The sequence below is a fragment of the Marmota flaviventris genome, chromosome 17, assembly GCF_047511675.1.
Source record: "Marmota flaviventris isolate mMarFla1 chromosome 17, mMarFla1.hap1, whole genome shotgun sequence".
NCBI lineage: Eukaryota > Metazoa > Chordata > Mammalia > Rodentia > Sciuridae > Marmota > Marmota flaviventris.
The window spans coordinates 51,652,211-51,675,563 of record NC_092514.1 but is presented as its reverse complement, the minus strand read 5'-3'; the positions used below and the strand labels follow the sequence as shown (position 1 = coordinate 51,675,563).

General features: G+C 37.4%; 1 protein-coding gene across 4 annotated transcripts in view; it reads right to left on the bottom strand.

Annotated features, from left to right (window-relative positions):
- Positions 1-23,353, bottom strand: part of Spag9 (sperm associated antigen 9) — a 133,464-nt gene that overhangs the window by 33,918 nt on the left and 76,193 nt on the right. For all 4 annotated transcript variants that reach the window (XM_071603493.1, XM_027924685.2, XM_027924681.2 and 1 more), the window contains 7 exons: positions 20,943-21,064; positions 14,080-14,137; positions 12,445-12,597; positions 11,907-11,958; positions 9,519-9,649; positions 7,397-7,453; positions 6,132-6,305 (listed from right to left, as the gene is read on the bottom strand). In XM_071603493.1, the coding sequence (XP_071459594.1) occupies positions 6,132-6,305; positions 7,397-7,453; positions 9,519-9,649; positions 11,907-11,958; positions 12,445-12,597; positions 14,080-14,137; positions 20,943-21,064 (747 nt within the window). The remainder of the gene's footprint in view (positions 1-6,131; positions 6,306-7,396; positions 7,454-9,518; positions 9,650-11,906; positions 11,959-12,444; positions 12,598-14,079; positions 14,138-20,942; positions 21,065-23,353) is intronic.

Sequence of the window (23,353 nt, the reverse complement as noted above, 5' to 3'; positions counted from 1 at the left end):
ACTCCCCTATTACTCTGTTCCATAGACAACTTCCCAACCTCTCAGATGTTCCTATTATGGCCCAAATGTCAAGTTCCTTTGCTTGGCTGAGATATTCTCTCTAAATTCAATATAACAATCAACATACGGGATCCAGTCAGGCCCCAGAATCGGCCTGTTCATCTTTTCTGGTCCTTTTGGCAGAAAACTGGCCATTCTGCTCCACTTATGAGGCTGACATGAAATACCATACTAACCTAGTTGACCCGATTGTATGGGATACCCACACCCCCTCCACCATTTCCTGATTATTCAGGACCTTCTTAGCAAGGGGTACCTCCGTCCTGCTCATTCCCCTTACTCCCATACTAGCGGTAAAAAAACCCAATGGGTCCTACCTACGACTCATCAACACTCCCGTTAGGCCCATAAAGTTCTTCTGGGCCTACATCCTTTGGTTCCCAACCCATACACTCTGCTGTCTCAGATCCTCCACACTGCCACCCACTTCTCTGTCATAGATTTAAAGGATATCATTTTGCCTTTTACCTGGACTGTCCTTCCTCAGGGATTTTGAGATAGTCTGACCTCCAATCTTTTCACACCCCAGTGCCCCAAATCCACCCTCTTGCAATATGTGATTATCGTCCGGCAAATCTCTTTGCCCACCTGCGGAGAGGAAAGCACCCCCCCACAGCCTTTAAGGCTACAGTGGCGCTCAGGAACTCCTTCCTTGGGCAGATTCGAAAGTCCTAGTCCTCTCAACTTAAGACTCGGCCGCTTCGACTGTCAGGATTTGATGACGACCAATCTCTGCAGCTCAAACCTGCCACTTAGGCACTCCTGATTTTTTGGCTCTAGCGGGGACGCCCCTTTTGCCAATAAATCAGTTTCCTCCTTCTCTGCGTCCTTTTCCCTCCTCCTTACATGGGTAATGTGTCCTCTCCCCTACAATGCCTCTTGGATCAAGTATAGCACCCAGGCCTGGCCCACTTATCCCTTAGACAACCAAAGCAGATGGCCTCTTTTTGGGTTCCTGGATCCCTCCATTCTAAGGGATCTCTTCCAGGCTTTCTTCTTGCTCTGATCCAATCCTGCTCTCTGCACCTCTTGCAAACAAATTCTTCTAGCCGTCCAAAGGGCGCTCAACAGATGTCAGAGTTCTCCTACTTAATTTCTTGGCCTTAAAGGGATATCGGGCCTCTCCACAAAAGGCCCAAATAGCATGTATCTAGGGTTCTCTATCTCTCAAGGGAAAAAGGCCATTATTGTGTCTATACCTACACCAAAGACCAAAGATGACTCTCCTTCTTGGGTTTGACTGGGTACTTCAGGGCCTGGAATCTGGCCAAGGGCCCCCAAGATGAACCCCTACTCTCAGCGGTAGAGAAGCCCTTTAAAAAGGCCTCCTCTGGGCACCCACCCTGCATCTCTCGGACCTCTCCCGACCCTTCACCCTCTATATAAAAACAGGGACAAAGTCTGGCATTCAGAGTCAGGAATATGGCCCCACATTTGCACTAGTGGCCTACCTATCCAAACAGTTTGACCCCACCGTCAGGGGCTGGCCCCTATGCCTCAGAGCCCTAGCAGCGGCCCATGACCTCCAGAAAGAAGCACACAAGCTTATCTTTGGCTCCCTGATAACCATCTCATCTCCTCACCATTAAAGGATTTTCTCACTTACAAGGGGGCTACAGTCACTTCCTCCTTCCAGGGTTCTATCCCTCCTTGTCTCTCCTTGAAAATCCCTCCATCTCTTTTCAGCCCTGCTCTCCATTAAACCCTGCCTCCCTCTTCCCATCTTCTCACTCACAAGATCCCGTCCACAAATGCCTGGAGGTATTAGAGACGATTTTACCCCGCCCTACCACCATTTCTGAGGGACCCCTGCCCTCTTCGGACCTCATATGGTTCTCAGATGGTAGCTCCTTTATATACAAAGGGGTTAAAGTAGCAGAGTATGCTGTTGTTTCCCTCTCATCCATCATAGAGGCAAAACCTCTCCCACCCAATACCACCAACCACCAAGCTGAACTCATAGCTGCCACAAGGGCATGCGAACTAGCAGAGGAAAAACCCTCTCCCTATATAATACGTCTTCCATATCCTGATCTCCCACGCAGCCATTTGGAAGAAAGGGGGCTAGGGGGCTATTGACCACCAGAGGGACGGCAGTCATTAATTCTACACTTATTTCTGGCCTACTACAAGCGCTGCCTTCCTAACTGGGAATAATCCATTGCAAGGCCCACCAAACTGACTCCTCCCTTACTACTATGGGGAATTCCAAGGCTGATCAAGCGGCTCAATCAGCCACCCTACAGAGCTTTACCTCCACTCCGCTACTCTTCATAACCACCGGGGATCAGCCCAAAGATCCCCAACAACTCTTCCAGTTTCTTCACTCTCAATTCCATTCTAGTCCACAGAGTCTTACTACTTTCCTTCACTCCTTTTTCACCCTTTCCTGCGTGATAAGACCCTCCAACAACAGATCACTTCCGCTTGTCAATCTGCCAGAAAACCAATACCAATACTCCATTAAAACCTAAACATTTCCCTTCTCATCAGGCCTGCGGTCATACCCCATCTGCAGACTGGCAGATTGATTTCACCAACATGCTCCGAATAAAAAACATAAAACATCTTCTTGTATTGGTAGATACTTTTTCGGGATAAACGGGCCTCTACGGTAGTTGATCTATTGCTTACTCACATAATCCCCCGTTTTGGGATGCCCACTTCTATCTAATCAGATAATGGCCCAGAATTCACCTCACAAATAACTCAGGGACTGGCTCATGTGCTATCACTCCCTTGGCATTTCCATTGCCCTTACCACCCCCAGGCTTCCAGAAAGGTTGAAAGGACCAATCGGTCCCTTATTGCCCACCGGGGGAAAGCCCCCTCTAAAACCAAAATGGAAGGGCCCTGCTCAGGTGATTATGTGCACACCCTCAGCAGCCAAACTCAAACTACCTAATAACCAACTTACCCCATGGATTCATAATCCAGACTTAATCCACTCCTACACCTTCATCAGAAGAGCTAATGATCGTTCATTACCTGTCATTAAGTACTCTTGTCGATGCTCCCCCTCATTTCTGGCCCCTCTTGGGTCCTCTCTTTGCCCTGTGTCTGAAGATTCAAGGCAAGTGACACTAAGGGCCCCCTCCAGCCAGATCCCCCGACACTTGCTTGAATCTGGCCGGTAGTGGGACCGTTGTGTGTTGTCCTTCTGACAAACCACTTAGGTGTCCAGAGCATGGTGACCCCTGAATAAGTGTTATCATAAGAGAGCACTTTACCAGTTGCCTTCTGGGCCTAAGGAGAAACAACATGTGTGTTTTGTTTACCCTCCCAGTTTCATTGAGGTGTAACTGGTGTGCAGGACCCTGCACATAGTTGGCACGTACAGTTTGGGCATGTTCACATACTGGTGTTCCCATCACCACCCTCCAACAGCATTCCCACGCCTGGGTTCCTGGTGAAGTTGTTTCTTCCTTTTGCTTATATCTACCTCTACCTGAGTTACTTTCAGTGAGTCCATGACTGTCCTGGGAGGCAACCTGAGCTCTCCTTGGGGGAGGCGTTGGGTGTGCTCTGGTCCAGCCCACCTGCTCTATCGTCACTCTGTCTTCCCCTGTCTGAAGTGCTCTCTAAATCCTTCCTTTCCTCAACTTCTCCATCCTGTGTGGAGGTTGCCCTGTTATGGTGATCCACATGCCCTGCTTCTGAAAAACCAAGATGCTTCTTTGGGTACTGCCTGTTTGCCAATAAAAGAGTGAGAAGCTTTGGTGTCATGAGCTAGTTACAGGCTTTGATAGAGTTTCTGCTTTTCCTATGTGTATGCATGTGCATGTCTGAGTTCAGTTTTAAGTTCCCAGGGGAAGAAGTCACCATCTTCTGATGGCAGCTGAAGTGTACGTAAGTACCACTGAGACTCACTGCTCAGACCAGTGGTTAGCTGGAGCATCTATGCCAAGTGTGATAGCATGCACTTAGTGTGTCCACCTTTAAGTTTACACAGGGCTCCAGAGAGCCTCCCAGTTTCGTAAGAATTCCAAGTATCAGTATTTAAAGTTGAGGTGTTTCACATAAAATCTGGAGAGATTTGACTGCTCTCAAAGGGAAATATGGTAGCTGGTACACCCAGGTAAGAGAAAGTTTGAAGAGCAGCCTTAATAGAGAGGGGAGGGAGCTAGATTGGACTAGGAATGAAGAGTGGAATTGAGGGTGTTAGGTACAGGACAGGCTGGTCTGCAGGGACTGCAGGGCATGTCAAACAAAGACAGCTGGCCTCTCAAACCCTCTGTCTGGTTCTATATCACCTGTTTGCTTCAAGCCCAAACGCCCAAGCCCCCAGGGTTGAACACTTAACCCCCCTTGGGCCAACAAGGCAGCTTGCAGACCCAGAGACCCCATTAGATTTGGGCTATAAAAACTCCCTGTGCCTGGTCCTTCCCCCTATCATAAAGTTCATTCAGACTCAGGTGAGTAAAATTTCTAATCAAGCTTTTAACCAGCTTCTCCTCAGGAATTACCAACTCCTGGCTACTGATGATACCTCCAGTCAAGACCTATGCCAAATGGACTGACGTCATCATGGATCTGTGGTGGCAAGGAACCTTCGTTGATACCGGTCTTCTCTGCCCTCCTGTGGGGGCTCCTTACTTCCCTCCTCTTTCTCCCACACCGCCCCATTTCAGCAGGAAGCAGCCAGAATGAGTTGACACCCATTCTCATTTAATAACAAAGAGGGGGGAATGTTGGGAGTTGCCCCGGCTCCAAAGACTAACTTCCCCATCCCCCAAGAAGAGCCATCTAATGGTAAGCCCTGCTGGCTCACATGATCCTTACCCACCAATCAGAGCCCTGCTGGCTCACCTGATCCCACCCACCAATCAGACTAGCCCTGCTGGCTCACCTGATCCTTACCCTCCAATCAAAAAGCACCCCATGCCAACTGTCAAACCACCCCTGGCTCTATAAATATGCAGAGCTGTTCCTCAATAAATGTGCATTTGCTCCCACGACAAGCCTTGTTTGTTCTTTCATGCTGTGTTGATCACAGTTAACAAATCTACCCAAACACACATCAGGCATTTTACAAATATATGAAATATAATTCTAACACCTTTGAGATATGTTAGACTCATTTTTCAGTCAGAGAAACTGGGGCTCTAAGATGTTAGTCTGTCCAAGATATTAGTTTGTCTGTATATATCTAAGCAGTAAGAGAGTCAGGACATCAAAGGAAAAGTTCAAATATTTAAGAAAAACAATTATATAAACCTTTAGCCAGGCATGGTGGTGCACACCCGCAATCCAGTGTCTCAGGAGGCCAAGGCAGAAGGATTGCAAGTTCAAAGCTAGCTTCAACATCTTAGCAAGGCCCTAAACAACTTAAAGAGACCATGTCTCAAAATAAAAAATAAAAAGGAGCAGGTTGCAGTGGCACATGCCTGTAATCCCAGCAGCTTGGGAGGTGAAGTTCAAAGCCAGCCTCAGGGAAAAAAAAAAAAAAAAAAAAACTAAGCAACTCAGTGATATCCTGTCTCTCTCTAAATAAAATACAAATCAGGGCTGGGGTTGTGGTTCAGTGGTCGAGTGCCCCTGAGTTCAATCCCTGGTACCAAAAGATAGATAGCTAGAGAGATAAGAAGAATAGATAGATAAGGGCTGGGGATGTAACTCTGTGATTAAGTGCCCGTGGGTTCAAACCCCAGTACCTAAATAAATAAACGTTTAGTATTTCTATTAATATTTATCAATGTCATACCAACAAAAATGAGGCATGTAAAAAAAATTCCCCTTATGAAAACTGTGAAATGCAATTTTCTTTTGTTTTATATATTTATTTTTTTAGCTGTAGTTGAACACAATATATTTATTTAATTAATTAATTTATTTTATGTGGTGCTGAGGATTGAACCCAGGGCCTTTAAGCAAGCAAACTACTACTGAGCCACAACCCCAGCCCTGCAATTTTCTTAATAAGTGCTGACCACAAGTAATTAATGGTAGACAAGTTATAGAAATAGTGTCTTTAGGTTTAACTGAATCCTTATAAAAGGTCTAATAAGGGGCAAGAAAATTTGAAAATGTTAATTATTTTGGTCACGGCCATTCATCTAGAAAATACTTACTCTTCACTAAGGAAATCAAAAGCTTTGGACTTATCCCCAGGAAGCTGAGATAAGGTGCTGCTTCTTTTCTTGACAGAAGGAGTAACATGAGAGGTGGGTGCATTATACTTCAGATTAACAGGTGGTTCAGGCTTCTTTGTTGTATTACTTGAAGAGCTGAAAAGTCGGCTGAAACTAAAAAAAAAAAAAAAAAAAGTGTATGTCTACCACGTTTGCTGTGATAAGAATTCATGATTTTCCACAAACTTTTAAGCTCAAGAAAATTCCAAAGTGCTTTAACAAGGCAAAGAGGTTAGAAACTGGCAAAAACAGTCTTTGTAGTCACACACTGCAGCCAAACTCAGATTTTCAGGGAAAAGAAACTACAGTTTAGGAAACCAGACCTGTTCTTTAATTAGCAATTTCTATAATGTGAAAGGGAGAAGTTCTTGAGTATAGGAAGCTTCTACTGAATGAACAAAATAAAATCATTGCTTTGCTTGCTCCTACTTGGTGAATTTAAGAGTGGTTGTTAAGCAGCAAGATTAGGCCTCATGATGTGAACAGCAGCTTAGTACACCAGTTCTAAAAACAGTCTTATAATGAAGTATTAGAACACACATTACCATGTTAACAAACATCTTATGTATTTTCTAAGTCAGCTCAACTTAAATTTCTTTCATGTCCACATTTTAAAAATTTGATGTTTCCATTAAGTTTTTAATTTAAATTACTTTCATTTAAAACTTGATGTTTCCATAGCAGACTAATTAAAAGAGGGTTTTTTTTTTTAATTTCTTTTTTAGTTGTTGATAGATCTTTATTTATACATGCTGCTGAGAATCAAACCCAGTGCCTCACACATGCCAAGCCATTACACTACCGCTGAGCCACAGTCCCAGCCCCAAAAGGTAAGTCTTAATCATAGCATAAATATAATTCAAATTCAACACATACACACACTAATCAAATCCCTCAAACACCAACTTTCTCATCTTCACATCTTTCACAATCAATGAATGGGTAACATTTAATGGAGATCAAGGTAATTATCAGCTTTATAAATAGTCCCCCATTATTTTATTTAATTTGGGAGAGGATTCCATCAAATGCATAACCAACATGATGCAGCTTACGATAGTGTATTTTTTTGTCCTTCAATAACAGCCTTACCGAGTTGGCATGCTATAAAAAAAAAAATTCAGTTTAGCTATTTATCTCCAATTTTTAAAAAAATCAACTATAATCTTCCTGTTTCAAAATGCTAATAGCCTTAATGTACTTACAACTGCCAGATGCTTGACCTTTTTTTTTCCTGCATGGCTGGATTTTCTCGTGATGCCCTATATTAAAAAAAAAAAAACAATGGTCATCAGTTAGGTGTTCTGCTTTCTGAAAAACAAAAGACCCAAGAACTTCACAGGATACACAGTTAAGTCCACAGTTAAGTTCAGCAAGTAGTTACTTTGATCCACCATTAGGAAGTCAATCTGTGAAAGTGAATAATACTAGATTAATAAAATACCATCTCTCACTCAAAGAGCTTAGTCTACTAACTGAAGATTATTATCTGTGTTGGAGAGAACAGCCAATATGCCTGAAAGTTAATATTTAAACATTTTTCCATTTCATTTTTTTTTTTTTTTTTAAAGACATGGTCTCACAGTGTTGCCAAATTAGAAACATCTTTTAGCTGGGTGCAATGATGCACACCTGTAATCCCAGTAATTCAGAATACTAAGGCAAAAATATTGCAAGTTCAAGGCCAACCTCAGCAACTTAGCAAAGCCCTAAGCAATTTAGCAAGACCCTGTTTCAAAATAAAAAGAGCTGGGGATATGGCTCAGAGGTAAATTGCCCTGGTTAAATCCCCAGTTCCTAAAATAGAATAAAATAAAAAATTAAAAACAACTTTTAGCTAGGCATGGTAGTGCTTGCCTGCAATCCCAGTCTTTAGGGAGGCTGAGCAGGGGCCTTCACAATTTAGTGAGTTTCTGACTCAAAATAAAATATACATTGTGTGCATGTACTAATACATAACAACAAATTCCACCATTATGTACAACTATAATGCACCAATAAAAAATGACAGAGCAAACAAACAAATAAATAAACAGGGCTAGGATATAGGTCAGTGGTAGAGTGCCCCAGGGTTCAATCCTTCAGTACTAGAGGGGGTAAAAAGTCTTTTCAACAAAGAATAAGCTACCATTTCCTTTTACTCATTGATTATATCTTGGCTGTGAGAGTTAAAAACAGCAATGAAAAACAGACTCTGGATATATGTCCTCAGTTTTAAAAATATTTAACATTTACTCTCTTTACTAAATACTACAGTTAAGAACACTCTTCTCAGGTTAGATTCCTTGTCCAATAAATAAAGAATAACTTACCATAGGTACTATTTTTATTATTGCTATTATTAGTAAATCAAAAATATAGGTATATTAGTAGGCAACTAATATACAAGCATTTCAAAAGCTCTTGCTAAATTATAGGAATACTGTTAGTGAGAATATGACAATTAAATGGCAGAATTAGGTGAGATTTGAAACCCAATAAAAGACAATACTGCCAGGTATGGTGGTGCATTCCTTTTATTTCAGAGACTCAGGAGGCTGAGGAAGGAGGATTGCAAGTGTAAGACCAGCCTCAGCAACTTAGGCCCTGAACAACTTAGCAAGTGCCTATCTCGAAATAAAAAATTAAAAGGGTTGGGGATGTGGTTCAGTGGTAAAGTGCCTGTGGATTCAATCCCTAGTACCAAAACCCAAAAAGATTGCATAACAAATTTTGATCTTTTCTTAACATTATGAAAGTAGTATCAGTTTCTTTTTTTCTGGTGTGATACTGGGGACTGAACCAAGGATACTCAACCACTGAGTTATAGTCCTAGCTCTTTCTATTTTGAGATAGGATCCCATTAAGTTGCCTTGGCTGGTCTCAAACTTGTGATTCTCTTGTCTCATCCCAAATTGCTGGGATTACAGGCATGTACCACTTCAGTGAGCTCAGTTTTTACATTCTTTTGAAAAATGACCATCATTCCTGAGTAGTAACAACTGCCTTTTACAGATTGTGGGAGCATCCTGGAAGATTCATAGTGACTCAAAAGATACCTGCTCTGATCACTTTCTATTACTAATCCAAGTATTATAGTCTCTCCTAGTAAACAGAGAAAATGATATTTACCCTCAAGGGAAGACTTGTTCTGAATGAAAAATATATAGATTTAAGAAACAATGGTAGGAAATTTTAATATTTTTTTTTGGTTGTAGATGGACACAATATCTTTATTTATTTATTTTTATGTGGTGCTGAGGATCGAACCCAGTGCTTCACATGTGCAAGGCAGGCTCTCTACCACTGAACCCCAGCCCCAGCCCACAGAGTACTTCTTATACAAACCGAATCATCTCTGTCCATCGAACAGCTTCTTGAAGCTCCATTAATCTCTCCTTATACTGGTTTCTTTCCATGAGAACACGGGCCATTTCTACTCTAGTAAACCGCTTCCTCTGAGCTGTGGGTATATCACTCTATAATGACAAGAAAACAACAGATCACTTCAGGAGCTTATATGTGTTTTGGTATTAATCTCAGATTTAAGTAAAATCTTCAAGTTTTTAAACATTCCTTAATTTCTCATCTAATAGATGAGAAATAAAACAATGAAAATTTAAATAGTTACTTATGACTAAAAAGAGGTAGGTGATTTAATTTCTAGATATAAATACTGATATTTAAACATATTATAAAGAAATTACAAAAATTAGTGCAGATTTGAAACTAAAACCCAAAACTGTTTTCTATACAGATTTAATATGCTCTCATCAGTTTTACTTAGAAATGTTGTTCTAATTGTGAATTTTGTGTTCTATAACAATCATCATTCAGAAAATAGCTACAAGCTAGTTCCAAAACCAACAAATACAAATACAAATACAAAACAACAATACATCCAAGGATCAATATAAATGATAAACTTATTGCCTAGTTACCAGTGTACCCAAATATAAGAATAACTAAAATATGAGTAGAGATACAACAAAATAGAGACTACTGCATTAACTAGACTCATTCTTAGAACAAAGATGTGAATATGGAGGATGTGTAGGGTTAGGTTCCGAAAAGGGCATGCCCAAGTTAACTTCCATCTGCTGCTGCTTTTTCAATGCTCTTGTGGGGAAAAAGGTAGGTTTAACTGTAGGTATTTTGCTTTGCTGAAAGGAGTACGAATATTTGGATCAAAGCTTGGGATATTAAGAGAAAAGCTGAGCTTAACCCTCAGCAGTCATCCTCCTTTGATCTCCTGTCACAGAACCTGGCCCCAGCTTTAAATAAAAGTTAATGACGAATAACAAAGGACCTGAATTTTGCAATACAGCAAGTAATCCCATTATTAGGTAGATAACCTGGAAAAATTCCTATACGCTGAGACTTGCACTAAAATGTTCTTGATAGCAGCATTACTTATGGTAGTAAAACACCAAGACTAACCTAAATATTCATTAACAGGAAGACAGATAAATTGTAGAATATTTATGTAATAAGATATTATGAACAACAACACTATTCTACAATACAGGTAAATCTCAAAAATATGCTATTGAGTAAAAGAAGCAAGTCTTCAAGACTAAATACATATGAAACACAAAAATAATGAAAACCATACTTTGTAAAGGGACATACGTACACATACACACATGGTATGATACAATTATTGTTTTTTTAAAGTTGAATAAATGATAAATACAGGATCAAGGTTTCCTTTGGAGTGGAGGAGCCCAGAGTAGCTCAACGTTTGGTAGTGGCCTAGTTCTTAAACTGGGTAGTAGGTTCATAAAGTTAACTTATTCATAACTTACATGTTACATGTTTTCTGTCTGTATTAATTAATGTATTAAAACACGAAAGGGGGGGGGTAAGATGGTAGAATGAGATGGATATTATTACCCCTATGCATGGGTAGAATTGTATGAATGGTGTGACTCTACATCATGTACAACCAGAGAAATGAAAAGTTGTGCTCCACTTGTAAAAAAAATAAAATTAAATAAATAAATACACAAATACAGAATAAACTAAAAGGGGAATCAAATGATAATTCTCTTCAGGACTCCAATATATCTCAAGTCTGATCTTTAGTGTGAAGCACCTGTTATAAGAATGATAATAAAGCTACTAAAAGAATTACCAGCATGACAACACTGGCATGAAACTCATACTTTATTCTTTTGTATTGATGTATACAGACTGCAATATGGGCTAAATTTTAGTACTTGAAGCTCATAATTTATTCTTTTGTATTCATGTATATAGAAAGCAATATGGGTTAAATGCTTAGTACTTAAAATTCTAGATTTCATCTTTTTATGTTAAATACTATTAAATAATTTTATTGTTATCATGTTTCTCTAAAACTTTTATTTTTGCAGTGCCAGAAACTGAACCCACGCCCACCTAGACCAGGCTTTCATATTTCTAAGTTAAAATATGAAACAAAATAAACGATAAACAACAAAACCCAAAATGTTCCAGCTGGTCTTTGAACCTGAATAGGCAAACCACAGATCAGAGCACAGAGACAGAAAAAACATAAAAACACAGCATGTAGCTAGAAAGCTTAGCACCTGAACACTCTGGGGAAGCATGAGCTATCCTTTTCATTACCCATACACATGTCTTCTAATTATTTAAAAGATTTACAATGCTATATATCCAAATCTTAATTAGCAAGATTTTCCAAAAATATCAAAACATGGTAAGATAAAAATCCCAAAACTATAAACCTACATCATCATCATCTTTTGCTTTCTGCCTTGCATCTTCAGCTTCTGCACGAGCTCTAGTGGGAAAATAAACAAAACATGTTATTTAAACTGAGTTCATCTTTTCAAAATACTGAAAGTGTAGGTGAAGAATTTTAACTACCACTAAAGTATTATTTTTCTTGTTCCAAAAGGGCATTTTGTTACCTTCAATTCAGAAAGATATTATCATAGCATTCCTTAAAAAATAAAACCAAAAATAAAAAACTGGGTGAAGAAAAAAATGAATTTTAATTTCCTTATTATCAAAGATACTTGAATAGTTTTAATACTTTTCACATCAAGACAAAAACAAAAATGATAATATCTGGATGACAAGCTGGTAAATGGAAGGCCTGCTCACTGCAAAGATAGGGGCTGGGGGCATTTCACACTCTCCAGGGAGCTCTTGGCCCTTCCTGACTTGAGAGAGTTAAAGGTCTCAAGCTCAGGATTATACCTATAACCTTTTGTGGCATCCTGGCAAAGACAGTTTGGTTTAGAGCAGTACAGCCAAAACTTACTTTCTGAGCTCCTCTTCCAATTCTTTGTTCTTTTCTTCTAGCTTCAGTTTGGCTTGTTTCACAGCCTCTAATTCCCCTTGCAGCACGTCTTTCTCACAGGTGAGTTCATCCACTTTTGCTATCAGATCATTCTTTACTACATTCAAAGCATTTCTAAGAAACACATATTTCAAGTGCAAGATTACACGAATACTCTTTTGTCTTTCAGATTATTCCTTTGTACCCCAAAGTAACTGTACAATCATAAAGCTAAATAACTGAAGACTTTTGGACATTCTGCCTGATGCTATTTGTAAACAAAAGCAAAAGAATAAAAAATATTCAAGTGCTTACTATTCTTCCCACTTATTTAAAGGAAGAATGGATAAAACAAGACAGACCAACAAAAAAATCAGAATTAACCAAGATTAATCCCAGTGTGGTGGCACATGCCTGTAATCTCAGTGACTTGGGAGGCTGAGGCAGAAGGATTGCATGTTTAAAGCCAGCCTCAACAACTTAGTGGGGCCCTCAGCAACGTAACGAGACCCTGTCTCAAAATAAAAAAATAGAAAAAAAAGTGGGGATGTAGTTCCATGGTTAAGTGCTCCTGGGTTCAACTGTAAGTACCAAAAAAAGAAAGCAAATTAACGTTAAGGCAATTACTATTATTAGTAAATTCTTCTTTTTTCTTTTTTAATACTTTTCACATCAAGACACAAACAAAAATGATAATATCTGGATGACAAGCTGGTAAATGGAAGGCCTGCTCACTGCAGAGATAAGGGCTGGGGCATTTCACACTCACACTGGGGACTGAACCTAGGACACTTACCACTGAGCACATCCTCTATGCTTTTTTTTTTTTTTTTTTTTTTTTTTTTTTTGAGATGGGAGTCTTGCTAAATTGCTGAGGCTGGCCTTGAACTCGAAATTCTCCTGCCTCAGCCATCCGAATCACTGGATTACAAGTGTGTGCCACTACACCTAGCTTCTATTGTTTGTGAGTTCTGAAGAGAAATTGCCCAATCAATAAAGTTGAATAACTCCTTGAAGTTAAAATACTCTGAACTGGAGAGAAATTTAAGAAAAAAGTTCAAGAGGTAGTTTCTTTAGGTATAGTGGACATAGGACCTTCTGATAGTTGTATTTTGGGGGACTATCTATACATGTTCCACAGTGATCTGACATAGCAAATTGATGAGGGGACCCAGTCTACTTTTTATCCACATGACAAATGATTTGCTCCATTAAATAAAATTTCACATTGCTTGAGGGCCTAAGACTCCATAAATTGTACTAGAGAATATACAACCTTGGTGGAAAGTTCTATAAAAATGGGCTGGGCATGTATCAAATCATTTGTGCAGAAATAGAGATAAGAACATAGACAAATCTTAGAGAAGAGAGCAAAAAAAAAAAAAAAAAAAAATTCAAAAAACAAGTACTGGACACATCCAGAAGATTAAGAGAAAGGCATGGATACTTATAAAGTGGAAAGAAAACAAAAATTTATGTTCTGCAAAGGTCCTATTACATATTTTCACAGAGGGAGAAAAGACAGAATTAGTGCTGTGTTAAACTGATGAAGTGTCACTGACTTGGACAAAAAGAAAATTTATTATCTCTTATTCCTTGTTAAAATTTCATACTTACTTGGTTTCCAACAGTTGTGTATTTTCTAGTATAAGATTCTCAACTTCACGACCCATTCCTATCAAAAGACAAATGATAAAAGACCTTGAAAATTTGTGTAACAAATTATATATAAGCTATAGTCATAAATTTTATCTATCCTCTAAGAAATCTTATTGTGCATCTAGTTTCATTTGACATATATGCTTGTAATAAATTTTAAAATTATAAATAATTATCACAAAATAAAGCTAAACATCTTGTTGTCCAATTTTTCTGTTCTTGTTTTTTTTTTTTGAGACAGGGCCTTGCTATGGTGTCTAAGACAGTTTAAAATTCCTGGACTCAAGCAATCTTCCTGTGTTAATCTCCCAATTAGCTGGAGTTACAGGTTTATGCTAATGCACTCAGCTCTTGCTGGTCTTCTTTAAATCTGTTAGTCTATATTTTATTTCTCATAGATAATATTTCAAAAAGATCAAAATCTTTTGCCAAATATTCTAACAAGTAGCATTATTTAGAGAGAAAAAAGAATGGCATTAATGTAGATCAGAAATTGTTTCTAAATCACAGCTGATATTACGCTTCTGCCTAAAAATTTGGTTTTATTAATACAGAATAGACAGAAACAAGGTCAAAAAAGAGACAGAACCCCAAGGCAGATGAAACCTTACCAAAGAAATTATGGTCTTAAAGCCCATGCATTCCATGTAAAGCAAAAACAAAGAACAAGAAATGTTTTATGTAAGAAACAGCATGAAAACAGATTATTAATCTATAAAGTTTTATGCATGACATGAAAAACATCTGGAATCAGTGTTATGATTTAATGCACAATGATGTGTAAACAACAAAAAATAAAGATGATTTCCTTCATTCATAAGGATGCTCTCTGTACACTTAAAAAATGCTTTACCAATTCTCTCTCACAATAAAATTCAATATAATTAGATTGAAAAACCCACAATTTGGGTTGGGATGTAACTCAGTGGCAGAGTGCTTGCCTAGCATGTGTGAAGTCTTGGGTTCAATCCCCACACAGTATTAAAAAAAAGAAGAAGAAGCCCTAAGTCAATAATACAAGGTTTCCTATAAAATACCACCTATGAAATAATAATACGATTGTTATTTTATAGAATTATACTTAATATTTTAATTGGTACTGTAAAACAGGCATGTAGAACATTTAATGCCATATCCAAAGCAGACTTTAAGGAGAATAAAGCTACTTAATTAGCTTCTCATAAGAAAATGAAGAAATAAAATAACACATTAAAGAATATTACAAAACAAGAACACCCCAAATCCATCACTTTACTCATCCCAACAAACAAAACAAACCTAGGCATGCTAAAAATCCCATGGACTTATATTTTGTCTTTACCAACATATTTAACCTGGCAGCCATATGTTTTTTATAAACTGAAAAAACAAAAGGAAAACTAAAAAACTTTCTATTTCTAAATCCCAGCCCCAAAATAACTTCTGCCAAATTGTTTGCTTTAAACACAAATGTTAACCTTTCAATAAAGACACAGAGACAGAAGAAACTGAGTTTGAACTAACTGGAAAAGTTCAAATAATAAATATGTTTACTTGTTTACTATATATCACAAACAATATATAAGCATAAAAGCTGAAAATATATGCAGGGCAAAAAAAAAAGTTGAGCAGGAAAAAAAAATGATGAGAAAGCATTAAATGAGAACAGCAGGCAAGAACACCTAGCTTATAAAGCAGTAATATAAAATAATTTAAAAGTATACACACCAGAATATTCCCCTGGGTAAGCAGCCCAAGAGTAAAATGAATGAGAATCTCAATTAGATTATTTTCTGAAAGCAAGAAGTAAACTCATTTATTTTAAAATGAGAGAGAGGTAACAAGAAATTGAAACAATATAGGGAAAATATTAAAGACAAAGTATAAATAAATATTATAAATAGAAAAAAAAAAAAAGAAATATATGCCCATGAGAACCTTTTCCTAAAATCTAGCTTCTAAAGTTTAAACTTAAACATTGAAGAGTTGAAGAGATTTTTAAAATCTAGTGCACAGAGCTGGGAATGTGGCTCAGTGGTGGAATGCTTGCCTAGCATGTATGAGGCCCTGGGATCAATCCCTGGCACTAAGGAAAAAAAAAATCCAGTGCATAAGTTAAGTGGGAATATTCAAATTTTTTCACTTCAAAATATATCAATAAAAACTAACTCATTATAATTATAGGAAAAATACTACTTGAAGAGGTCTCATCTCTATTCAAGACTTAAACTAAGTATAAACTTAAGTCTAACATATTTGAAACTGACTACTAAAAACAAGGGGGTGGGGAACTCCCTGACAGTTTTTAAATTATAGAAGTCTCATTTGAATATTAGTACTGATGCTCAAGTTAGGTCCACAGATAGGCTTCAGAGTTATCTAGTAAACCCTTGAGAAAGTATGCCCCATTATATCTTATTGTACACACTTTTCCAAAGGTACATTGCTCTCTTAAAAAATTCTCCTGTAAGGGATTTTTAATCCCTAAAAGTGAAGAAGCAGATTTAGAGATGAAACAAAACCGTTAGAACTATTTCACAACATTGTTCATTTAGTTTCTGTGCTTATGTGCTAAAAATGCAGTAATGCAGTTGTTCTATCCACACTGAACATATTTAGGAGAAAACAAACAAACTGGGGACTGGCTGCAAGAGAAGAGATGATGAGGCTGTTCATTCACCACGACAATACATACTGGTGCAAGAATAGGAGACAATCAACAAAGATTATGAGTTAAGCTTGAGGCATGTCAAATACAGAGTCCTGTAAATCATCACAGGAGCAATAGGTAGGCAGTTTGGAAATCACAGTCTGTGACACTAGGAAAAAAGATGGGATGGAGATAAAAACTTACATTAGTCACAAAAATTAAGAAACAATGACAGCAAATATGATTTCCCAAAGAAAGAAGCAGGCCTAGGACAGGAAAGCTGATATCTGAAAGTTGAGCAGAGAAAGCATATCCTGGTAAGATAACCAAAAAGGAAAAGCCAGAGGCAGAAAAGGAAGAAGACAAGTCTGATATTACAGAAACCCAACAAGGATAGTTTTATAGACAACTACTTTTGAGAAGTCATGTAAAATAACTGAGAAGGAATCACAACCAAGAAGGCTATTGAAGGCAAGGTTGGTGAGAATGCCAGACAGCAGTAGAATGAGGAGCAAGTAAAACTGTGAAGTCCTGCTGGTTAAAGACTACAAGAAGTTTTGAAGTTTTGCTCACTATCATAGATACAGTGCTTTGCACATAGCACATATTGTAGCATAACAAGTGTAACTAGAAATGAGAAGAAAATGAGTGATAGCTGACAGACAATGAGTTTCAGGGTCAAAAGAGGGAAATATTCTTATTTTTAAATAGAAAAGACCTAAATATGTTTAAATGATAATGGGAAGAAGTTAATAGTGATAGAGAAGTTGAAATATGTAAGATAATTAAGAAAAATCTCAAGAGTTGACTTATGAACATATGATTTCCAAGTTCTAGGGATGTAGTCATGAGTGACAAAGTGGAGAAAAGGACAACTGTATAACGATTAAAGAACTAAGTCCTGGGAGAAAACCGTTTTATAATAATATAGGAACTTAAAAAATGAATAAAGAGGGCTGGGGTTATGGCTCAGTGGTAAAGCACTTGTCTAGCACGTGTGAGACATTGGGTTTGATCCCTAATACAATAAATAGATAGATAGATAAATGGTGTTGTGTCCATCTACAACTAATTTTTTAAAAATGAAAATGGATAGTGGATTCAACAACCCAAGGTTAATTAAAGGCCTTGGAGAACAATTTTATTAGCTAAACTATCTCCCATTTAGTGAGTATTACTTAAGCTGTTATCACTGAATTGCACACACAAGAGAAGCCAAGGAACAAACATATTCCTTAGAAATTTCATTTACCATTTTGGACACAGGCACTGAACTTAATATATTAAAATATTCTAATCTGAAATATACTAATATCTGCAAATGCAAAAGATAGCAGTTTACATTTTCTTTCTTATCTTCATCATGGAAAGGAAACCAAAAGAATCAAGATTTTGTTTTTAATCAATTTATTATGCTTAATTTTAGGACTTTCACCAAATACTTGACCTAATTAAAAGACCACAAGTGTTTCAGAGTACTGTATTGTTTTATTTTTTATAGGGACAGCTAGGGATGTAGTCAGTGTAGAGTACTTGCTGAGTGTGCACAGGGTCTTATGTTCAATTCCCAGCACTACAGTTACTGAATTAATTAAAATTGATTATTTTAAAAACATTTTTATAGTTGTAGATGAACAACATGCCTTTATTTATTTGTTTAGTTTTTTTTTTTTTTTTTTATGTGGTGCTCAGGATCAAACCCAGTGCCTCACACATGTTAGGCAAGTGCTCTGTCACTGAGCTATAATCCCAGCCCAAAGTTAATTCTTGCAGAGAAAGAAAGTTTGGTGCCACCAGCCTCTTTTATTACTCACTATTGAGTTATGAGGCAACAGAGTGTACAAATTATATCCAAAAATTCTTCATGCTGATTAATAATAAAGAGAAGCAATATGAAGGATTTGGAGAGGGGAAGTATATTGATTCTGTGGTGTTTACACACTGTGTGGTAGTTACACAACACTAAGCACCTGTCAAATCTCAAAAAGTTGAACACAAAAAACAGTGAATTTTATTGTACTAGTAAATATGAATATAAATTTTAAAATCTTTTAGTTCTTCAACCTAATATTCTTGGCATCCATACCTCAAATTTGCCAGGGAGTAATTTATCAATCAAATCTTGTTTGTTTTCTTTGTGATACTAGGATTGAGCCCAGGGGAATTAAACCACTGAGCTACATCCCCAGTCCTTTATTTATTTATTTAGGTGCTGGGGATTTAACCCAGGGGTGCTTTACAGCTGAGCCACATCCCTAGCCCTTTTAATGTTTTGAGACAGGGTCTCACTAAATTACTGAAGCTGGCTTTGAACTCTCTATCCTCCAGCCTCAGCCTCCTGATTCACTGGGATCACAGGCATATGCCACCATTCCTGGCTCAATCAAATCTTTTTTTTTTTTTTAGTTGTACATAACACAATACCTTTATTTCTTTATTTACTTTACATGGTGCTGAGGATCGAACCCAGTGCCTTACACATATAAGCTCTACCACTGAGCCACAACCCCAGGCCCTCAATCAAATCTTAAAAGGAATTTTTAAAGTACAATTGAAAACTAAGGTATAAATTTAAATGTAAAGATGGCATATTCTCTAAAAATTAATCTTTCCAACCTTCCTTGAGAAATAAAATTCATACAATTTTTCTTCCAATGTTTTACTTAGACTTTCAATGGTGAGAGTATGTTGATATTGAACTAGGAATAGTTAAATTTATATACTTTCTACTAGATGATTGTTTAGATAGAACTTGAGGGTTTTTATTTAATACTTCACTATGTCAACGATGTAACTGGCAACAAATAAATTAAACAATAATTAATACAAACAACGTCACTTCATACTATATTCACAACAATTGACAAATAACACCTTTTGAAAACAATATAATCTATAGATTACACTAACATACACAACATTTTTTGTAGCCCTATATCTATTTCAAGGTCACAGATTTTTAATTCTATGTAGTTTTCAATTTCTAAAAAGTCTTAGAGGATAAAAAAGGTACAGCAATGCTAATTTACATGAGTCAGAATCATGTAATTATTATTCAAAGGAACTTCAGAGATCACCTAGAGTAGAAATTGGTAAACTTTTCCTATAAAGCAGCAGATGGCAAGTATTTTAGGCTTGTGGGCCACATAATCTTTGCTGCAAATTATTTAATCCTGTTGGGCAAAAGCAATTATTAAGAATAAGTAAACAAATGGCAGGAAGGACTGTGTTCCAATCAAACTTCACTGACACATAAAGGTCAGATGGATTTGACTCATAAACCACAGTTTGCTGGAACCCCTTTCATTTATACATAAAGAAACTAAGGGCCAGAAAAGTGAAAAGGCCAAGTATGTTTGTTTGGTATTTTTTCCTTGTTTTGTTTTTTCTTTTTCTTTACTTTTTGTACTAGGGATCGAACCCAGGTGCTTAACCATTGGCCCACGTCCCTAGGCCAGTTCAGAAATGAAAATGCTTTCATTTATATCTTTTATGATCTCAAAGAATATTTTTTATTTGAGGCAAGTCTTACTCAGTTGCTTAGGGCCTTGCTAAGTTGCTGAGGCAGGCTTTGAATTTGCAATCCTCCTGCCTCAGCCTCCTGAACCCACTGGGATTATAGGTATACACCACTGCACTCAGTCCAAATGTGTTATTCTTTTCAAACTACATGTTCAACACAAATATTTTTGCGGGGGAAGAGAGGATAACTGAGGATTAAACCCAGGGCATCTGAACTACATGCCCCGTTCAACACAAACTCTAAAATTATTACATTTTCCATAGGTAAAACACTATTAAGTTCAAAAAAATCAAGTGTAATGATTGCGTATTTTATTAAGGTCAGCAGTAAGATTTATGTAAGTCAGAAAACTGTCCAAACATACATTTATGCACACATACATATCACTGTTATGACTGTGTTCCTCATATGTTAATATTTGTTCTCAGAATACAGGAGGAGTTCAATAAATTGTTATATGAATTCAAAACAAATTTAAATGAATTCAATTATAAGCATATCCATAAGAAAATGTTTTCATTTATATATTTTATGATCTCAAAGAATATATCAGTCATTTCCTAAAAGAGCAATAATTCTGTACCAACAAGCACTTGGGAAAATTTTGAATCAAATTATTAAATAAATGTATTTTTAAAGCATGATATTTCTTCAGATGAGCTGCCATACCTAGTAAATCTGCTCCTTCATCCACATCTCCAATTAGGCCTGAGCCAGCTGAGGACAGTTCTTCAAAGAGAGATTCTGTATTGCGATCAAAAGCTTTGTTCTCTATGCCTTTGGTGGGAGTGCTATGCAACAAAAACAACAAAACCAAATCAACTAATTACAAAAACTTTGATAGTATATTTTTAATACAATGAGCAAAGCAACATAAGAATACCTTACCTATAAGTTACATTTACCATGAAATATAATTTTAAAAGACTTCTCAAAGGTTTCCTAAGAAATTCCCACAAAACTATTCAGAGATAATTGGTAAAGAAAACTATAGCATGTTTCGTTGTGAGATCCCAGGACATCAGCAAAATGAAAGCTATACTGCTCTGTATCAGGTACTGGTTGGTCTAAGTGTCCCATACAGATTATCTATTTCAGGCTCATAATTACTCCACAAAGCAAGTGTTGCTATCACACCAATTTTAGAATATAAAGACTAAAAAGATTAAGGAATTTGCCAAGGTCACTGAGTAAATGAGTGGAAAAACAAAAAAACAGAATTCAAATTCAGGTAGTCTGGTTTTAGAATTCATGATGTTATCTACCATGTTTTATGTTGTCTGGTATAAATTAGCATGGCATTTTAATTTTTCTTTTAAGGACAATATGACAGTATTAAAATTGACCCAAGAACACTATGCCCAAAGAGTCTTTCGAAAGTCCTGTCACAAGCAATTATGTATGAAAAAGATGATCAGAGTAAGTCAGGTGCAATGGTACACACTTATAATCCCAATCATGGGAGAAAGAAGGATCACAAGTTCAAAGTCAGCCTTGGCAACTGAGTAAGACCCTAACTCAAAATAAAAAATAAAAGGGGCTGGGGAGAGGCCGAGGTTGTAGCTCAGTGGTGGAGTGCTTGCCTAGTACTGGGTTCGATTCTCAGCACCACATATAAACAAATAAATAAAGGTCCATCAATAACTAATAAAAATTTAAAACAGGGGTGGGGGGAGGCTGGAAAGTCGCTTAGAGGTAGAGCCCCCATGGGTTCAATCCCCAGTATCAAAAACAGAAAGTCAGAGCACCATTTTTATAGTGGCAAAAAGTTGAAACAACCTGTGATTATTAATAGGGTACCAATGAAATAAGTTATGGATATACATATAAAGTCAAAATGTTCAACTCTATGATTAAAAACATTAAAATAGAACTTGTAAAATAAGAAAACCCATTATACAAAGATTTAAAAAAAAAAAAACAAACTAAGCTGCAAAATAGTATATACATTATAAGCCATTTTTTGTAGGAGTATGGAGGGAAATGGGAAAGTTTGTTTTTACCTCAATGCTACACTGATAGAAACACTCAGTACAGGATTTCCATTTAATCATGGTGAACTAATAAACACAGTCATTTGCACCCAATTATTCAGAAACCTGACTAAGATGACAGTTAAGAAAGTAGAAAGGTATATACCACCCAAAATGAGAAAGGAAATGGGGGAGTGTGTGTAAAAAAAGGATTAGAGAAGATGAAACGTGAATCAGTTTCCATAAGATAGAAAACAGATGAGCAAACAGTAGAAACTGATGTAACAAACTATAGAAAGCTGAAACCTAAGCTGTCAGGGGGTTTAAGGAGGAGGACAATGTGTTGCCAGAACTCATGAAAGATGTAGGACTTAAAGATACCAGCAACTACAGAGATGAGCATTCAATGGAGAATGTCAAACAGAAGGACAGGAAGACTGCACAAGAAACAATACCAGACTGACCTGTAATCCACCAGAATAAAGGAACCACCTTTCTCAGCACAGTTTGGGCAGTGCTTGGGGTCAAACCCAGGGCTCATGCATGCTGCGTAAGCAATCAACCCCAACCCTTGGAAGTCAAGTTTAAATGTTATAGACAAGAAACCAGAGAATCAATGTTTTTACACAAGTATACACAAAACAGTCACAGAATGCCAGACATTTAAAAAAAACTTTCATGGGGGAGCCAGGCAATCCCGGTGGCTCAGGAGGCTGAGTCAGGAGGATTTTGAGTTCAAAGCCAGCCTCAGCAAAAGCAAGGCATTAAGCAACTCAGTGAGACCCTATCTCTAAATAATAAATACAAAATAGGGTTGGGGATGTGGCTCAGTGGTCAAGTAGTCCTGAGTTCAATCCTCACTACCCACCCCACTCCCACCCCCCATTCCCCCCACCCCCCGCAAAAGAGAAGACTATTATGAAAGAGTCCAAACAAAAGAGTATGGGGACTGGGGCTGAGGCTCAGTGGTAGAGTGCTTGACTCACACATGTTAGGCACTGGGTTTGATCCTCAGCACCAAATAAAAAATAAATAATAAATAAAGATACTGGGTCCATCTGCAGTTGAAAAAATTAAAAATAAAAAAAAAAGAGTATGTGAAGAAGG